Source organism: Lepisosteus oculatus, chromosome 5, assembly GCF_040954835.1.
Source record: "Lepisosteus oculatus isolate fLepOcu1 chromosome 5, fLepOcu1.hap2, whole genome shotgun sequence".
Lineage (NCBI taxonomy): Eukaryota > Metazoa > Chordata > Actinopteri > Semionotiformes > Lepisosteidae > Lepisosteus > Lepisosteus oculatus.
In genome coordinates, this window is record NC_090700.1 from 12,914,306 (window position 1) to 12,934,696 (window position 20,391).

At 39.0% G+C, this 20,391-nt stretch overlaps 1 protein-coding gene across 6 annotated transcripts in view; it reads right to left on the bottom strand.

Moving 5' to 3' along the window:
- LOC102692673 (stromal interaction molecule 1) overlaps window positions 1–18,993 on the bottom strand; it is a 54,279-nt gene extending 35,286 nt beyond the window's left edge. Inside the window, exons 1-3 of one of the 6 annotated variants that reach the window (XM_015341353.2) lie at window positions 18,373–18,993; window positions 17,189–17,321; window positions 2,087–2,217 (exon numbers count right to left, since the gene is read on the bottom strand). In XM_015341353.2, the coding sequence (XP_015196839.2) occupies window positions 2,087–2,217; window positions 17,189–17,315 (258 nt within the window). In that variant the 5' untranslated portion in view covers window positions 17,316–17,321; window positions 18,373–18,993. Of the gene's footprint in view, window positions 1–2,086; window positions 2,218–17,188; window positions 17,322–17,905; window positions 18,044–18,151 lie in introns of those variants that run through there. The other 5 variants (XM_015341352.2, XM_006628145.3, XM_015341355.2 and 2 more) reach the window with 5 other exon arrangements.
- Between the last annotated feature and the right edge of the window lie 1,398 nt (window positions 18,994–20,391).

Below are 20,391 nucleotides of genomic sequence, written 5' to 3' on the forward strand. Positions count from 1 at the left end.
TGTTCTATAACATGCTGGACTACAGAAGCAATACTTTCAATTTTGTTATTGTAAGATATATAAATGAATCAGTTAGACAAATAATTTGATCTTTTTAAACCCTTCCCAACCCTTTTCAAATTAATCACTGAGTTCTTGCACTAAAATGGGTCAAATGACAACAAGTAGATCGATCTTGAATAAAACTTCACAAAACAAAATTCTATACCAAATCAAGAGCACAAAGTAGTGAAAAGCAAACCCTTTGGTTAACTACTTATGTTAGGCAATGCCCCTAACCACCAAAACACAGATCTGTTGTGCAGCAAGAGAGAGGGCATGAAGCAAATCTATGGATAAAACAAAATCAGGCCCTCCGAGACGAGGAGTGCATGTAGGAAAAAGAACAGGATTACAGTATGTCACGCTGCAGGAAATGGAAAGGAGCAGGAGAGCACCCTCATAAACACATGCAGGCATAATACATTAGCACAGGTTCACCGGTTCCAAAAATGTGGCACAATATTAAAACTTGTCAGCACTGCAAAATTCAGCAGTACAGTACAGTTGATGGGCCAGGGTTGCATTAATTTTATGCAAGTCCATGCTTCTTGGTATTCAGCTGTAAGGCATGTGAGCACAAACCATGAATATAGATGAAGAGAAGCTATGGAGGTCATGAAACAGGCAAATCATTTTTGTCATATTCTGTGAATTGCTGCACTCTCAAATTAAAGGTTCACACAGCACTTCTGGGCTTGCAAAAGAATGACAGGACTCAAGATAGATGGTGAGTGATGAAAAGTATTCATGCGCAGTCCTAAAATGTAACATGAAGCTTGTTTATTCAGAAGGTGGATGGTTATTCTATTATATTGAACTAAGAGGAGCTCAAAGTTAAATTTCACAACAGGTTACTCTGAAAGTTGCTGACTCACTTGCTAAGTGGGTTAGGAATCAGCTATCCTTGGAATATGCAGGCCTCAGTCTCAAATGGCACAGTGTGAAAGACTGAAGTCACTTGTGAAACATTTTTAAACTAAGCAGCAGTGCTACAAATACAAAATCTAGAAGGTGATTATTAGTGTTGAAAGGTTTTCTGTGGAGGCCTGAAAACACATCTTAGCATACTGGATCGACAAGGCCTTTCAGTACAGTCTTAAGGTGAAGTATTCTGAGTTTTATAATAATAATAATAATAATAATAATAATAATACAAAATAATCCCATACACTTTTTAGGGCTTTTCTGGACACTCCACTCAAAGAGCTACTGGGGACTCCCCTCCACCACCACCAGTGTGCAGCCCCACTTGGATGAGGCAATGACAGCCATAGTGCACCAATATGCTCACCACACAGCTATCCATGGGGAGGCGAACAGATTGATGAAAACAATTCAAAGATGGGGATTATTTGGAGGCCATGATTGGTAAAGGCCAGGTTGAAATTTGGCCAGGATGGCGGGGTAACACCCAGATGTGTTTTAAACTTGGTTCTGTATGTCAAATGTAGGGTGAATTGTCACCTATTACTTAAACAGTGTAAGCCTGTAGCTAGCTTTGGAATGGCTGTGCTCTTGAATACAGCAAGTGACTGATGGGAGAGCCAGGTCTAGTACAATTCAAGATGGCCATGGAAGTACACAAGTGCAGACCTCAGGCTTGCACCTGCAGAGAATACTAAAACCACAGTGTAGCTAGTTTGGTTAAAATTGAACTGCAAAGGAACCCCTTCTTTGCTTTTAAAGGTAAGCTCATCTAAAGTAGTCATCTTACTTACTATTACCGAGTCACTCATGTTGCTGCATTAGTTAGCTCTCTTGCACACAATTATTTGTGTGCAAGAGAGTGTGCAAGAGCAGTGAGAAACAGGCAGAAACCTTCCAAGAAACCTCAACTGCATATTAATTCGCTACTGACAGAACAAATACACAAACCTGAAAAACGTCCGACTGCACTCCAAGCTAACAGTTTAACGCGTGCAACAGTCAATTTCACCTATGTGTGATAATTATTATTGACAAAGAGTTTCAAAGAGTTTTCCTATAAGCGAGAACGCCAGAATTTACTGTCTGACTCATCCCGTCTGCCCAACACTGCACTGACCCCGTCGGTCTCTGCCACGTCTACGTTTCCATTGGCATCATCGTCCATCTGCTTGTGGATGCTGCGGATCGCTTCAAAGCTCAGGTTGGTATTCTCATCCTGGCACAGGGCCTCGTCAATGCGGCAGAGCTCTGAGGGAAACAAAAAGGCCATCACCGATGAGTGTGCAGTCTGTTGACAAAAGAAAAATAAGCACTGCACAGTCCTGGACTTCATTCGCCTGCCCTGGGGAACTCCAATTCATGCTCAAGATTGGATTCACCTGTAAAGCTGTAAACCTTTACCTTCCAAAAGAAAGCCTTTCAACAGGAATAAGAATTTCCATAAAGCACTTGCTTTCTTTCAAGTTTTCCATTTCTGGAGAGTGTGGAAACCAGCTAGAAAAATAAATGTAAAAATACAAAATCAAGTAGGGTAGTTTCTCAGAACAGAAAACTTAATGTTGCTCTTACAGGTTCTTTTATAAAGATTGAAGCCTTATCACTTGTGACCACTGAGTGCCCAACCTATCTAATGGCATTTTAAACACTAGAGATATTAAAACTTTAAGTTACTGAATTAAGAAAGTCTAATTAAGAATTTCATAGTTAACGGTGACATATACTATCATTCAAAGTTACAATGTTTAATAAATTAATGGCATACATACACAGCCCTTAAAAATATTTCCTGTATGGTGCATGGCTCTAGTTTATTGTTAGCAAAGACGCAAGCTTTTCCTGTGCCATTACAGTATATTGCCAAATCCAGATTATATACCAGTGATTGATGACTTCCAAAGGATCTCTAGTAAACACTGCGATTGAGATTAGTACTCCAGGAATGAATTAAGTGCTTGCAGAAATCCTATTGTGACGACAATGCTTTCTTGTTCACAGCAGGAATCATGAAAGTGAATAAATATAGCTGAGGCATTAACTAAAACCAGTAACCTTCTATTTATAGCATGAAACATGTTACAGCTGTTAAGTCATGGCACTGAACAGGACTCGTGTAGAAGTGTACTTTCTTTTCAAAGGATACAAAAAGAGAAAACCAGATCACTTACATGTAAATTTGATACTGTAAGCAAGGGATTGTGTGACTGTGAGCATGTCTGTTTATTCTGCAGATGCATTAAATGTTGATATTTTATTTACAGTATAAAAAGCAAAAGGCTCAAAATTTAAACAAACTTAATTCAAAAACCAATGCTGTCAAATGGCAATTATCTGCATATTCAATTCCAATATTGCAGGTCGACATGTATGACATCATGAGGAAAAGTAAAGGCAAGTTAAACAGGATTTCAGATATAATTAAGAACAACACATTTTAACAGTCCATTTCGGCCTGAGATTTTAGACTCCAAATATTCTACATAAAATAAAAAAATCACAACCCTCTGTTTTTTTTTAATGCAAACCAGCATCATAATACAATTAACAGAATAATCCATTCTGAACCTAAAATGAGCCCTGTACAACACTCGGGAGCACATATCATTCCGATTATTTCTTTAACCAGAAAATCTAAGCATCATCATTTGTCTTAAATGTGTATCCTGAATATGCTATAATCATTATGTTCACACAGCACCAAACTGGATGCACAATCTTTGCTCAGTGTGGTTTGTGTAAGAAAGGTGGGGCATGCTTGCATGAAGCTTAAAGTTGTTCTTCAGAAGCAAAATCTGCAGCACATGAATGCTTATGCCCATCTCTTACATCTCTAAATATTTAAATGTGTACTGTGTAATGTGATTTGAAACTAAAACATTCTTAAAAACTGAACTTCCACATAAACTACTCTTAACCACTTTAGCACAAAGTTTCTGATAAAGATTTGACACGGTATGCAATGTATACAGGCCCAAAAAACTAAACAGTGCTGCCTGACATTACTTTCTGTAAATATGCACTGCTACCAAGTGGTTTTGAACACAAATACATGACCAGACTGAATAACAACTGCCTAATAACTATAATAGACATGAAAAATATTGGAAGTATTGGACTCCAGCTGTTATGTTTAATGGTAAAATTCTAACACATTAACTGTAGAGAGATACAAAAACAACTGATGTCATCCGAACAGTTATTGTAGAAAGTGTACTGTGAACTAGTAAGAAACAGGAAAAAATGAGGAATAGCAAGGATAGTGCCAGGAAGAACAGGATTCTCCCAAGGAAGGAAATGCTTTTAATAGGTATGGTGGCAGACCTGTTCCATCATGTTTATAACCTTCGGCTATTAACCTTTGTTGGCAAAAGCTGAAGGGTACACAGAGACATGTTCTGTATCCTATCTGGTTTCTGAAGGAACATCACTTACTGCTATTTCGAACTGCTGCAATTAAACTTCATAGTCATAACACTGCAGCACAGTATTCTTAATTTATCTACAGCTCCACGTTATCCTGATCCCCAACACAGTGTTCTCAATTTAGCTACAGCTTCATTTTATCCAGAACCCCAGGTCAGTATTCCAAATCCATCTTCAGTTTCACTTCAGACTGACACTTTGTAGTAAAATGTCATCTTTCTTTAATTTACCCCCATCACTCACTGGGCTAAAACAATATTTAATGCTGGACAAGAACTAAACAGATTGTACTTGTTTGCCTGGTCAAAAAACAAAACATTATATTACATTAACTTTTCAGATGAAACAGCTCCTGAAACCCAAGAGCAAAATATTACCCTGTACCAGTACAGGAGTAAAATGGGAGCTCATACCTTTACAACTTCTAAGAGAAAAAAAATGTTCATGTCATTATGTCTCTTAAACAGTCAGCATTGTGTGCCCTCTTGCCCAGCACCTTGGGGGTTAGACCAGCCTGGGAGCAGTCAGAGTGGAAAGAGTAGGTAGCTCAGACATCTGATCTGGTGCAACTCTCTGCAAGCCAGCTGACAAACAGCAGGATCAATAACAGCTGGTGGAAAACTTGTGTCTGCTATGCTTTCTCCTGAGCACAGATTTCATGCTTCATACCTGAATGATAAGAAGGCAGGAGGATTACTGTTTGTCACACAACTTTTAACAGGTGCTGCATTACTTTACATGTATTTCAGCCAATCCTCATACAAGATGTTACAATCACTGCACTCTTGCTGAAAGTCTCAAGTTTAAAGCACATAATGTTATAGAGCTATTTATACTAAACCAAAGAACTCCCTACACTAAGTTCTCTTTTAAGACCATATAAAGGATGTGCAATCTTCTTTGACAATTTCTATATCTAACAAAATTCAAAAGTAAACTTTAATGAAGGGGCACATTTACTGTAGATCAACTTTTTAGAGGCTTCCTCTTTTATTACCCAACAAACAGTAAATGACACATACAGTAACTGGGTTTTTTTTAATCCTCTCAAATCTGAAACCACCCAGAAAAACTGCCTTCACACTCCTGCTGTCTTTACTTGTATTCCCTTGGGCTTTAAAACCCGTGAAGCAGATGACAGAAGAAACAATGACGAACAAAACAAGTCTGTCCTTGCTGATGAGTCTTCAAAACTTTTAATGAGCATAACTATGTGGCAGCCTAGGTATTATGGAGTATGTTTTACTCACGGAGAAGACATTCAAAAGCTTAATCTTAAAATTTTACAAAACTGAGAACAGGAAAAATTGTTACAAGTTTCATTGTCTAATAAACTTATTTTCCCTGGTAGTACTCCAATAGATGACATCTCCGTTTTCGATATACACCAACCTCTTTCTTAAAAGGTTTTGCACAACTAAATAAGTCAGATACCAGCGCCTTTTGGAACAGGCATTTTCAAAATAAAATGTCTCCTTTTTTCACCAAGCTGTGAATTTCACTCCAAACCAGCATTAGATTTACTATGGAAAGCATGCTATCTAAGTCTCCTTCAAAGTCCTGACTCCTTAAGGCAATTATGGTAACTAGTAACACCAATCACAGATCCAGGGTCTGTTTAATTTCTTATGTGACTTCACAGCTTCAAAAAAATCTCCAAGATGGACAGCAGAATATAGCCCACTCCCTACAACCTTACACGTACATATCTTTCACTTAAACATACATATAATTTCATTGTTCTTCTTAAGAAAATAGCCAACACTGTAATACATCCTTCAGTCCCTTACAAAAATGAGAAAAAATAAACAATTGGTTATGACCAGTCTAGGAGAAGACTCCTAGTACTTAGTATTACACTGTTCTATATGAACGTGTCACATTACATCTCTACTACAAAAGCATAATGCAGGTTGGGCTCGTTCAAAATGTCACTGAAATAAAATCATTAACCGTATCTGACAAGTTTAGACTCCTTTAAAGGGACTTGCCGATATGGTTAACAGTTTGTCTTTCAACAAGAAGAAAGTATGTTTTGTAAAAAGATTTGGAATTACCAATTACAAAACCAAACAGGCCTACTGCTACTGTATAAGCCCTGTACCACAAGGGAAGAATAACAGGCTCATTTTTTGTTTGATGCGTTTTCAGTTCCAAAGCACCTTATAGAACTAGAATGTTCCCCTCTAAAAATGATAATAGAAACTCGCTGGTGCCCCCAAAAATTCCAGGGGCTACTGTGCACTGCAAACTGAGAAGCCCTTTACCGACTGTTGCCCAGCCACCTTAAAAAACTGATGCTTAAGGAGCTTCACTACTGTGACTTTTAAAGCTGTACTTGTAAACACATCAACAAGGATTGAGGTACATACAGTGTATACATGGAATATAATATTATATACGGTATACTATATGACAGGCAATACATATATAGGCATATAAGTACAAGTCACCCAATCTTCAAACTCTAACTAGCAGACACATTGTCCAGTATAACAGAGATTCTTAATTTTCTCCAGGGATTTCAAGGCATAAACATCTTCTTGCAATAAAACATTACAATGAAATCACATGCAAGTGAGGGAGGAAAGGAACCTGACTTCCTGCCAACGAACAGGAACAGAGAGCGAGAGAGAGCGAGAGAGAAAGGAGAACCCAAAATAAGAATTAAGCAAACTGAAGCGGTCTCTAATGGCTGATGAAAACCAAAGAGAAAGCCGGCTGTGACTTCAGCTAAGGCGCGGCACCTCTGACCACAGACCCCTGAAGACACAGCGCACCTTTCCTGCCACAGTGCTTCGTCACCGTTCCTATGTGGCAACCAATCAGACTCCGGCCCTGCTGCTGTGGAAAGCAACAAGCTACATTTCCTGTGAGTTACTGCAAGCTGCCGACAGGGTGATTCGAAGCTTGCACGAAGTGGGCATATAGCTATTAGGCTTCATGTTTAAGAAACTGAGAGTGGGATATAGATTCTTTTTTTAGCAATGTCTACTTTACTGCCATTTCTCAGTACCTGTCAGACTTTACTTCCAAAGACTTCAAACATTTGAAATCATTGTGCAGCACAAGATTACTGCAAATACTAAGACACTGATCTCCTTTATCTTGATGGCGTGAATGGTGAACCAAAAACCTCAGTTAGTTTTGGCATTAGCTTATACGATGCTCCTCCAAAGAAATGGGGGCTTTGCTTCCTTTGTGTTCCTAAGCAAATACTGACGGAAGCCATAACCCTCTTTATCTGTGGTGAAAGGAGAAGCTTGTTCCAAACGATGCCTCACCAGCTGTCAAGAGTGATGCAAGCAGCTTTCAACGGCTTCTGCAGCATGAGTAGACAGTGCCAGATGAGACATAACAGATCCCCACCAGGTGTGAGTGTACAGCCACTGTGGTGCTGGAAAATAATGTTGCAAAGAGGCCTCGCATCTAATCTGTGACTTTATGCTGCAAATAAAATTATTCTACTAACTCAAAATAACTCAAATAATTTTAGCTCCAGCTATGGTGTAGTATACATCTCTCTGAATGGTACTATATGCATGGTTAAATACTCTCACAGTTTAGAGATATCCAACAATACAATTGCCAGCAACTATATATCTCTGCAACTCACAACTGGCAACCCACTGAAGCTAAGCAGGTGTGAGCCTGGTCAGTACCTGGATGGGAGACCTCATGTGTAAAACTAAGGTTGCTGCTGGAAGAGGTGTTAGTGGGGCCAGCAGGGGGCGCTCACCCTGTGGTCCACGTGGGTCCTAATGCCCCAGTATAGTGATGGGGATACTATACTGTAAACAGGCGCCGTCCTTCGGATGAGACGTAAAACCGAGGTCCTGACTCTCTGTGGTATAACCCCGGCGTCCTGGCCAAATTTCCCATTGGCTCTCACCAATCATGACCTCCCAATAATCCCCCTCTATGAATTGGCTACATTACTCTGCTCTCCTCCCCACTGATAGCTGGTGTGTGGTGAGCGTTCTGGCGCACTATGGCTGTCGTCGCATCATCCAGGTGGATGCTGCACATTACCTGTAAAGCGCTTTGAGTGGAGTGTCCAGAAAAGCGCTATATAAGTGTAAGCAATTATTATTAATTATTATTATAATACCACGTGACAATCTTAGCTATGGTCAAATCAAGAAAGCATTCACTATATGTAAAGTGTATGAAGGTGTGGCATATATGCATCACCGTTATAAAGGACAGTAGTTCAGCAAGATTACAATATGTCACCTTTTATTTAAAGTCTCTAGGAGTCACAGTGTTCTGTAAGTATAAGACAGATCAAGGCACTTGGACGTTTAAAATGAAATACCACATGAGTTAATTCATTAACAATTTATTTTCTTGAATTGGTGATTTAATATTAACCAGATGTATAATACTGTGGCCAATTAAAAAATATATTTTGATATCTGATGTTGTCCCATTTACTCAGGGTGTTCCACAGGGCTCTGTGTTGGGACCTTTAATACTGGTCAGATTATTTGCCATTAAGGACTTTGATTTAATGTCTATGCTGATGGTGGCTTTACCTGCGGACCAAAACCCAGACCGTACTACCACAGCATCTACATTTTACAGGTGCTTGTCTGATATTAAGGGATGTAACAGAACCTCAAGTTAAACTGTGACAAAACTGACATTATCCTCATCAGCTCCCAAGACCATCTTAGCAATGTGTTGCTGCTGCTGATGGTGGTGGTGAAACTAAATCCTTCATTAAATCCAGAAATCTTGGTAGATCACAAGAGTATCATTATTCCATCTACATACCATTGTTGGGTTAAGGCCCTTTACTGCGGTAATGTTTTGCTTACAGGCATATCTACTAGGGTACTAATTAGATTTTAGCTTGTCTAGAATTTTGTGGCTTGTATGCTAAGTAAAACTACTCTGCATAACTTTCATCCTAAAGAGTACTGCACTGGCTCTCCATGGAATATGCAGTGGACATGAAGGTTCTGCTGGTCATCCTTTGGGTTATTTAAAGAATTCTAAAAAAAAACTCAGCCTAAAGTCATACAATATGTTGCCTCTGTCCTGAATGTTAATTAATTCTACAACTAGTCCTGTAATACTTTAACATGCTAGGACATACCAAGGCATTGTCACGTACTTAGTTCTGAAAAGGATAATGTACAGCTTCCATAGTTTTCAATACATTAAACCAGAAAACTAGAAGCCTGTCCCGTTCAAACAAGCCATTCCAATTGCTAGAACTGTGTCTACAAAGATCCTATTCATCTGAAGGGATAAAAGGAAATGCTAACTTCTTCCAAGCACCTACTACTGTATATGAAGAAGCCTCTTATCAGTTTATCACTTTTTCCAACAGGCACGCTGGCTCTAGTCACAAAGCTAAACCTGAAAAATTTGCCACCAGAAAAGGTTGTTTCTTTTCTTCTCTTTTCAGCATGGAATAAACCTTTACTTGTTCCTTTGCAGCTCATGTATGCCGACACAGCTACCTGCTTGAACTAAATCTGAAAAGGTTGCCGCATGTTCTCTAAGCCTTCAAACAGACTTTCCTGGAGTCTTCTGCACTTTAGACTCTAAATCACAGGATTCCTTATAATTCCTGTGTCAGAAAACCTCAGATCCCGACTTCTGAGTTAAAGATATCTTTTACATTTAACACCCCCAAAACTACAGTATGTAGGAGATCAACTAACCTATTCATACTGTAGCAAGTGCAGTTTCTTTAGTGCACATTGACTTTATTGCTCACATTCCTGGGAGCTGTTCATCATACAAACATTCCTAAGTAAGGGCATTTGTAAAATCCAAGACCTGTGGGCTGCAACAGAATTGAGTTTCTTAGGCTGAATAGGGGGGAGGAGGGGAAAGAAAACGTTTTTTAAGTGTACTATACAATACTATACGGCAACGTCAGCTTAAAGATTTGGTTCAAACCACCAAATGGAGACGGGCGTGCCGACAAGCGGACCCTGCTGATGCAGGATTAACGCTAGGATGAGAGAGATGCTAACATATACCTAATACCACAATCAGTGAAATGGTATGAAACGTACTCCGGCTTGGACTTGCCAAGGGAAATTCTGCTGTGCACAGGAAATCAGCCTTCCTATATCATTTCTGCTAATTAATCCCTGACCATTATACAGTCCTAATGCACAATGTCAAAGGGAATTTCTGCTATCATGATTTTTCCATGTGAAAACAGCCAGTAGCTCCGGAAACCCACAATCCAGACGGCGAGCTCAGAGGACACATTCTTTTTTAAAAAAAGAGACATACTAGATGCATGTGGTTTAACTGTCATCTTGGGCTCCTCCTCTAATGGAACAATTATAATTGAGTGCAGACTTGCTAGACTGCAGTCGCAGGGTTTTCAGAATAAGAAGCAGACAGGAATTAATGTAGAGCTTCTGTTGCAAGTCTCTGCAAATAGTGCTGACAGAGATCTTCACTAGAGACACTTTTTAACAGACTACAAACAACTGGTGGTACAGGTTTCTTGTTGTCCATCCTGTAGTATGTGTATGAGCATTAATGCTTGGTTCTGAAAAAAAAAATCAGAATGTTTCTCAAGGCTCAACCTTAAGGAAAATCAAAGCCTCAATTGAAGTAATGAATGTTGCAGTAGCCCTGAAGGCAGTCTACTGAAAAGCAGTACTGTATCCTCAGAAAGACTGAAAATTGAAAATTGTAGAAGGCTAAGTGGAACAGTACCCTGATAAAGTTTTAATATTTGTTAAAACAAAATAAGAGGTTAGGAAAAGGGAGAACTGCTAAATTCCAGTCGCCTCAATGCTAGTCTCATTGTGGAAAGTCATCCCCAGGATCCTGCAGGCAAAGCCACAGCACAATCGATAGGCTGAATTTATATGCTGGTGCAGGACCCCAGTAATGTCACCATACAGGAGGCACTGAGAACCTGTAGTACTCACAATCAGAGAACCAGGAAACAGGTGAGGCAGAGTCCATCAGTTATTAGACCCGAGGGACAGAAGCGACACTAGATTAGTGTGGGCAGAAACACTAGAGGAAATGTTACTACCTAATTAGTGCCAAGAAGCAAGGTATGCCTGCGCTTAGTTAATCTAGGAGATAGGAAGGGAAGCTAAAAGGCAGTGTGGCTCACTGATCAAGTTTGCCGATTGGACAGGAGACAGCACGAATCAGGATGGAACAGATGGATCATAAGGTCTACGGCAGGTGCTAAACAGTGCCCTGACAACTGGCTGGCTGTGTGTGTTTGCAGGACGTGCAGTGCAGGCCACCTTGAAAGCAAAAATATATCCCTGTCAGCATGCTTCCTCTGCTCTGACTAATTTGTTTTGCAAACTTCCTGACCTCTAGATTAGATATTTACATACAGCATTTAAAACACCTCATGACATCAGCAGCTCTCTGCGCATGCATTGTGCGTGCCTTCTCAACTCGTTCACCCCATTATCTCCCAAATTACAATTTCCTTTTCCAAACCATTCTTGCCTGCCCAGGTCCTTCAGCCTTAGATTAAGTCAGACTGCACTGCAGTACTTCAACACAACCCTGAATCCCCACCATTCACAATAACTGTCCTCTCCTCATTGAGCCAGATCTGCTTCCTCCCAATAGCATCTTAGCAAATAAAAAAAAAAATTGACAGGCCTAAAAATAAATTACTCAACTACTTGTTTACAAATGATTTCACAACCAACTGACATGAATAGACAACTAATGACAAGTCAATATACACAAATATGAGATTATTTCTAATGTCTTTTTAGTTCAAACTGCAAGAATCCAGGTCCATCACACTCACAAATGCCCTCGATTTTATGGCGGAGCAGTGGCTTAGAATCTGCGCCTGTGGCTGGAAGGTTCAAATCCCACAGCCGGCAGAGGAATCCTACTCTGTTGGGCCACTGAGCAAGGCCCTTAAGAGCAAGCTGGGGTATGAGAAAAGATTAATTCCTAATGCAAGAAATTGTATAGGGCTGATAAAGTGATGTTATGTTAAACCACTATTGTCACGAATTGTTCAAAGCCCTTAACCGTTGCCCAGAAATCTTCACCAAGTTATAAATCCAGTTGTGAAACTTAGAAATGGAAATCCAATACTACAGAATTCAAATTCTGCACCACATCGTGTCAGCCAATGTTACTCAACACCAGTTTCTTGGATCTCCAGTGTTTCGGATCAATCTAGCAAGTCATCGTTTAAAATAAATACAATTAAAAAGTATATAAAATGCTTGCACACTGCAAGCTTAAAAATAAACACCAACGTGTATATGTTATACATATAATAAAAAAACTATTCATCTAAAATAATTTGATTTTGGTAGGCATATAAACCTTGACCACTGCTTTAGCCTCAAGTAACCTGCAGACAAGGACTTGTGTTTCCCAACCAAGAAGACAGTAGCACTACCATCAGTCTGGCAGCTCCAATGTGATGGCAATACTAGCTTATCCTTTACTCAGATCCATAAACAACACCACATGCAAAGATGCCTAATTAGTGGAAGTACAAACATTTTACTGTATGTCTTCTTATTAAACTCCATTGTACTTTAGGCAACATTCATTTGCTAGGCAAAGTAATAACTCTCAATACAGCTCAAACTACAATTCTATACATACACATTCGAAAGTCACAATTTTAGATGATTACATATACTACAGTCAAGGTTTATTTATCGATGCATGAACAGTACAGCGTACAGTGGTGTTGTCAGCAATGAAATTCTTTGAAATGAAATGCTTCAAGTCACAGCTTACATTTCAATACCTATACACGACGTATGCTCTCAAAAGCTGCTCTGTTTGCAAGACAAAAGATTATTGGAACAATACTGATGTACTTTGTTGTATAAAATAACTGATCCTAGACAAGACAACAGCACTTTCAAAGGCACATCCTTCAAAAGCTGAGGAAGTCAGGGTTTATTTCACAGTCCTGAAACACAATCAACAGTGTACTCTCACACACCTAGCACTCATATATCCACTTTTTAACAATTTAAAGACATTTTCCTCAAGAAATTAATAAAAACGACTCATCTCTTGTAATCAGAAGAACTGCAGCACTTGAAAAAAGCAGCTGGGAACAGCTAAGAACAGGTATTTGCATCAAAAGATCCAGGTCATGAGATCTACCACACCCTCCCCTCAATACTTTGCCATGTATCCTTTCCATTGTCTAAAACTGAATGATTGCCAGAAATCTATGTCAATTTAGAAGCTTTGATTACAGCTGAAAAATGCATTTCTAGCAGTCTGTGCAAAATCTCAGAAAATAAGCTGGAATCAATTGAAACACTGTTCCTTTCTTTTTAAAAACAATCCAATTCTGATTTCAATAGGCTGTACAATTTTATAATACTGTATTTCATTTTGAATTAAGTTCTTACAGCTGCTTTCCCCTCTGTACAATAACAAATACAACAAGGTTCTACTTACTTCCTACTGCACAATGCAAAAAATTCACTTATTGACCCAGGCCTACTTCTGTAAAAAGGAATTCTATAGAGGGCTCTGTCATACTTGCTTGGCCTGAAAAATGTGTTTTTTTACCAAAATCAGAGGATTTCTATAACACGATGACACAAACACAATTATTGCCTCACAGGAATAGGAATAAAACTGCCAATAGAAAAAAGTACGCATGCATCATATTATAAAATTTGTCATTTTCTACTACTAACTAGGTCAGAAGAAACTAAAAGACACAATATGTACAATATTCTGCTTTGTTTTTCAATACCATCTGCTAGAAATGGGGAATTTTTCCCCAATATAGGCTCTCATTGACAGCTTATCCCTAACCCCATCGTCACTCAGCATATCCACACTTCCAGTGAAACATGTAGAAAACAACTTAATGAGATCCCCTGTGTTGCAACTTCTATTGTGTAGTCCACTATCAATTGATTTCTTCTCAAACAGTTTATTTGCTTTACAACTGAACATGAAGCAGGCACACTGACCAAATTTGTATACTGTATAATAATTTAATGAAGCTGTCCGTAAATGATGGTGATAAGGAGCAGGCACACAATAAGATGCTTGTGCCTCTAGTGAAGGCAGATTTTCCCACAATTACGAACGAGCACAGTGGAGTGTTGTTGTTCATTTATGGGGGAGTCCTTCTTGAGGACTGGTACTGTTGCAATTTCATCTCAGTTTTTCCCCAGCTGGATATACTTATAAGTTAAACCCAGAAGTAGTCTCTAGCTTCCTTTATTACTTCTTGGTAGGAAAGGTTAAACCAAAGTCTTTTTTAATGCTTGCATTTTTCTAACTATATTGCTTGTTTTTGTTTTCCAGACTAAAGGTTAAGCCTTTGAAATTGTGTTTCCTGCGCACAATGATGGGTGTAATTTTGTTTTTAAAACACCACTGTGCTTGCTGATAATTGTGGGAAATTCCACCTTCACTAGGGCCTTTTTCTTGTGTGACTGTCCCTTATCAACATTACTTAGGGACAGCTTCATCTCAAAGAAAGTGTCAGTCCACAGTAACTTAAAGTAAATTCTTTATTAAAAAACGTCACAACATGCATGTGTGCATCACTGAGTGAATTCAACATCTCCATAAAAAGGTCCATACAAACATTTCAGACAGTACTTTCATCTTCTATGACTCGTCCCTGCCATATTACTCTAACACTGAAGGAACAATGAAACCGAGCCAAAGAAATATAATATTGCAATCCTACATCTGGTGAGTCATTCCTTACACACTGACATCAGCTAAAGATGACATTTTCGACTGAATAAGCTCATCACTGCCCACAGTACAGCCACGCAATTAGACCAGAAAGGCAATTTTACTTCAGTTTCCCTCAGGTAAAATTGAGCACTGAGACAATTAATAGTTACATTCAAGGTAGAAACTAAAAGCCTCTAGAATGGCAAATTAGACAAGTACAAATATTTAAAAATCAGTGGGAAAATAACCAGGAGTCAAAAGGAAAACAAAAACTATGAAATTATTACAAAAGGAATCTGCTATTAGGTCCCTGGCACCTTCACAAATGTGAATTATGCTTGGATTTGCTCTCCATCCTTTAAATTATACTAGACCGGACACACTCCAAAGGTGCAAAAGTCTGTTCCCTTGGTGTAATCCAGCAGCCTATAGCAGCTGAAATATCAGAACAAGGTTGTTTTGTCTCAATACAAAGTCAAGGCTCGTGGCATTGATGAGAAGTACTGACTTTCAAGTACAAGAATCTTGAATAACGGTTGAATATTCAGGCATTGTGTTTAACACAGGTAAAACGTAATAAAGGAAGGAAGGTCGTCTTGTTAGTAGGTTTATGTTTAAGGAATGAAACTGCTCTAAGTATTCTTTGGTTCTACAGCCATGATAAATTAGGCATTAAATCAGGCACAGGTTGTTTGGGTGATGTGATAAACCAGTGAGATGGCTTATTACAACTTTCTTCTAACTAATTTCTTCATACTCATTACTCAGGAATTAACTGGTGGAATCGTGCGAAAAAGAATAAAAAAAGAAATCACTTGCCTATCTTTAATACATGAAATTTAAACAAATAAAATAAGATTAACAAAAAGGCATGAAGGCAGCAGATATTTAAGACGGAAAAACACACTTTGCCACTGTTTAACTCAAGAGTTTTTTAACTTCTTTCCAGAAGAGGCAATCAATACTAATGCAAGCAGCAGTTATTTACGCTAAAGAGCTAAATTAGCTTCACAGTATTCCTACAACATATCTCAATGTGAAAAATTCAGTACCATACTTCTGAGTTATTATTAATTAAATGATATGCTGTTATTGCTTTTATATCTAACAGCATACCTTCAAAGGAGCTACATTTTTAATTATTCTCATTCTACGTTATAAGGGAAAGACAATTAAAACAGTGCCTGGATGTTTACTGCCCGATATAATACAGGGTTTTGATCATACAATCTAAAGGATATTTAGACAATCATATCTGCTATTTTGATATCTACAGTAGAGCTGGTTACTTTTTGCACTAGAGAATCAAAGAGACAAACATTCCCTATAAAACAAAGCGGTCTATATCAAACACTTGAGGAATGTTAGCTCAGTCCTTTCTTTTGCTGGATCCAAAACAGATCACAGCAACCTGCCATTTGTGAGACGATCATAAATCCTTACAATGTGTCCTCTGGGACTCACTTAAGTGATTCTGACAAGAATTGGTCAAGCTGTGTGGTTTTCTGTCATAAAAAAGAGTCATCAAAAAAGGTTGCAGTTCCAGAGTTCAGCCTTTCCAGCAGCTTTCTGTGTGATACCATGCAAGAAGAACATGCCTTATTTAGCATTCTTCATGTGCACCAGAATACATTTAATTAATTTATTAATTAACCACTTATTTGCTTCCACCCTACATACAGAAACAACATAACAAAACAGTATTCTAAGCATAAGCAATATTTTAGCCCTTGGCCAGATAACGCCCATGACTTTGCATAACTCTGTATTCATATCCTGACTATATTCGGCTTATCTGGATATAACAAATGTTATTAAAAATACTTATAGAGCTGTGTAACACAGGCAAACAAAATAGTTCCATTTATAACCAAATTTAGGAAGGCACTTCAATAACCTAAAAACCCTGTAAGATATGCATTTGAATGTTCAGTGATCACAGGGATATACAAAGCACTTCTAAAATAAAGCAGTTGCTCCAATGTGCAGGCATGTACATAAAAGGTCTACAACCGGGAAACACGTGTAGTCTGCACATTAGTTGCTTTGAATCTGCACATACATTCCCTGGGGGGGGAATCCACTTGGCACCTGTACCTTCTGACAACAGGAGAGCGTCTGTTCTTACCTGAGACTCCGTATTCTGCTTGCTGTTCTGCATGAGACTGGCCCGCTGGCTGCGGCTTCTCTGCCCGGCTTTCGCCCAAGAGACACAGGAACACAATCCAAAGGGTCACTAATTTGCTGAAATCCATTGTGTACTTTCAGGAGGAAAAAAAAAATAAGCTGAAACCCTTGTTCTGTCACTGGAGTCAGGTCGCGGTGACCCCAGAGATGTTTTTTTTTTGTACTGTAAAGCCCAAATAAATATAATGCAATCTTCAAATGTCCTTAACGTACGCCGGAGGACGAAGATACGATATTCTAGACAATAGGGATAAGTCTTAGAATAAACTTTCAGTTCACGTATTTTGCCAATACAAAGGACTGTTGTGCTTTCACTCAATTTAACCTGTTTTTTGAGTTTGTAACAGTTCAGTCACTCGGTTCAACCTTTTACAGCTACGGTAATTCAGAGTACAAAATGCACTTAGTATGACCTCTATTAAGGCCATCACATAATACAATATACTACGTTTTACTAAATCGGTGCGCCAGCACAGTTACATAAAAGAAGAAAGGTATGGCACGTTTGATTTACTCGATTTTGCCCACTAAAGCTTAAAACTTTACTTTCGGCAAGAGCAAATGCCCGTTTCTTTGCCAAACACCTTTATGCCTGTAGGAACACTCAAAGAACCCCGTCTTAAATTTTGACTCAGTGTCACGACAAGTATTAAGTTACCTGCTCCTGGGCCCTTTCTGTTGACAGCTTGCTAGTTTACTAAACATATCTCTCAAGTGACTTCGTCTGTTTATCTGATAAAACTGGCTACAAATCCATGATCTAAATATGGGGGATTTCAGTACCTGTATACACAATGTTGTGCATTCTTAGAATTCTTAAACAGGACGTTAAGTTTTAAACTGAAACAATACTAGCTGATATTATTGACACCGTCGTTTTTCCCGCAGTAATTTAATTTCATACCTCAAGTGCTTAATATGGCTTCATCGGATAAACCACATAAAATCCAGACTCGCTCTTAAGTGTTTGGTCCAGGGTGATTTGAGATATAAGCAATATCCTTCTGGTAGTTTTCCGGGGTGCAAGTGTCTCTCTTGGTCTCACCCTCCCGGAGATCTCGCTTTCAAAGTCCTTAATGATACAAGCGTGTTCCTCCGTGCAACGTATTTAAAAAGGAGATTTACCGTTCAGATGCCTCGCACGGGGTGCGTTTCTGACTGTCCTCGGGTCCGACGAGTTTTGATTTTTCTAACTCAGAGGCACGTCTTCACTTCGCACAGACTCCCAGAACTCCTTCTGTACTCCATCTGCAAAGGGACAAATCACGCGTGGAAGCTGGCGATTTCCTCCGCTGATTCTCCCGAGGGTTCAGAGATCCAGTCGCGAAGCCGGTCAAGCTGGGCGACAGGCCGCTTCCCCCGGGCTAAGAGATACACTTGCGCCTCCCAGCCAGCGGCTGTAAATCGGATAGCCACAGTCCTGCAAAAGCTCGCAATCTGGCAAATACTGGAAGGCCCCTCGGCTAACACCGATTCAAGTTGCTGTCTGTGCCGATGGTCTGCTTACTATTCCCACCTCCGCTCGGGGGTGGAGAATTTTCTTTTCCCTTTCTAATTGCTACGCGCTCTAGTTCCTAATTGAATTGCTGTAACTCCTGCAGGGGCTCCGCTGCAGCTCCGACTAGGCAGGACCTCAGTGCCCGTCTGCGCCAAGAAACCGCAGAAGGCTGGAGTGGCGCTTGGCTCTCGCAGCGCCACCTACCGCACAGGAGGAAGCCTGCTCTACCGGCTTTGCCTTGCCAAATTTTACTCGGCGCAATAGAAATACGTCACAGGATGCGCTTTAGGTGCTGTCGCTGTTTGGCGGTTAATAACGGCTAATACTCCGATTCCATGGGTGCGACTCAGGGGCAGTTGTACCATGTTTTGCCACAATTAATTTGTTTTTCTTATTTGGTCATTGCGATATAATAGTACTTCACACAATGTATTAACTTTATTTCGGGACATACTTGCATATTAGTGTTGTTTTTATTAATACTAATTGCTGTTATTAGTTGACATACTATAACTAACTATAACTATAACATACTATAATTAACTATAACATTTTTCTGTTCTGTATTTGTTATATTTTATATTTATAATTTGTAGGTTATTATATTAACTTAATCTAACCGATTGCTTTCGCTTACTACAAATCCCAAGTTACTAAATTGCCAGTTTAAATAAAAATGTGTACTTAAGATTTTCTAGTAATTATTAGGCTTTGTTGATTACTTTTGGAGTTTTCTGACATACAATAATTTGATCTCTATAAAGATTACATTAATCGGCATGTATAATGCTTTTGTCGTTGAGCTCTAAAAGTAAACACTAATGAGAGGTGCCTAATACAGTTAAACAGCGTAGTTATTCATTGACGAGAAAAACTCAGTTCCTGTTTCTGATGACAGGTGACACAATATAACGTTCACAGCAGTATGTAGTGATTAGTGGGTTGCGTAACAAAGGCGCAGCAACAGAATTTACTGTCATTTGGCTTTGCGTCAGGAATCAAACGTGGCAGAGATTAAATCTCGCATGACGCATCATACATCTCTTCGCCTGGTAAAGCATTCAAATAAGCTTAAGTACGCCATCGTGAGGACTCTTTCTAGCACAAACTGTTCAGCACTTTCATACGTGGTGTATATCTCTGCTGTATACTTGTTTTTAACAGAAGTAAATCTGCAGAATAAATTAGATTCATGGTTGAATCTGTTTGAAATTCACTGTCAAACCAAGGGACCTTAAAGAGATATTGTTGAACACAGAGGCCACTCAACTATGCCATTTTCAAAGTATTTTTGTGCGCCCATACTAATATAGGTTTGCCATAGCAAAGTGAGTGAATACTTAAACACGTTTTAGTTGAGCATTTTTCTTTGGAATTTTGCTGATGAGTTTGTTCCATTCGTGTTCAATTAGAACATTCAAGTCTTGATTGTTTTTAAAAAGTTGTACATCATGTACAAAGTGAACATCGTTGGAAATGGGCTAACACTTTTGCAAGTCACTGTATGGAAAGACTATATTTGAAGTGAAACTGTTATGTAGATTTTTTCTTTTGATAACATCATCATATTTGAAGCACTGTGTTGCATTTTTCTGTTGATCAGGTTTTGACAGTTAATATTAATGTATATTTCATTTCCAAACAAT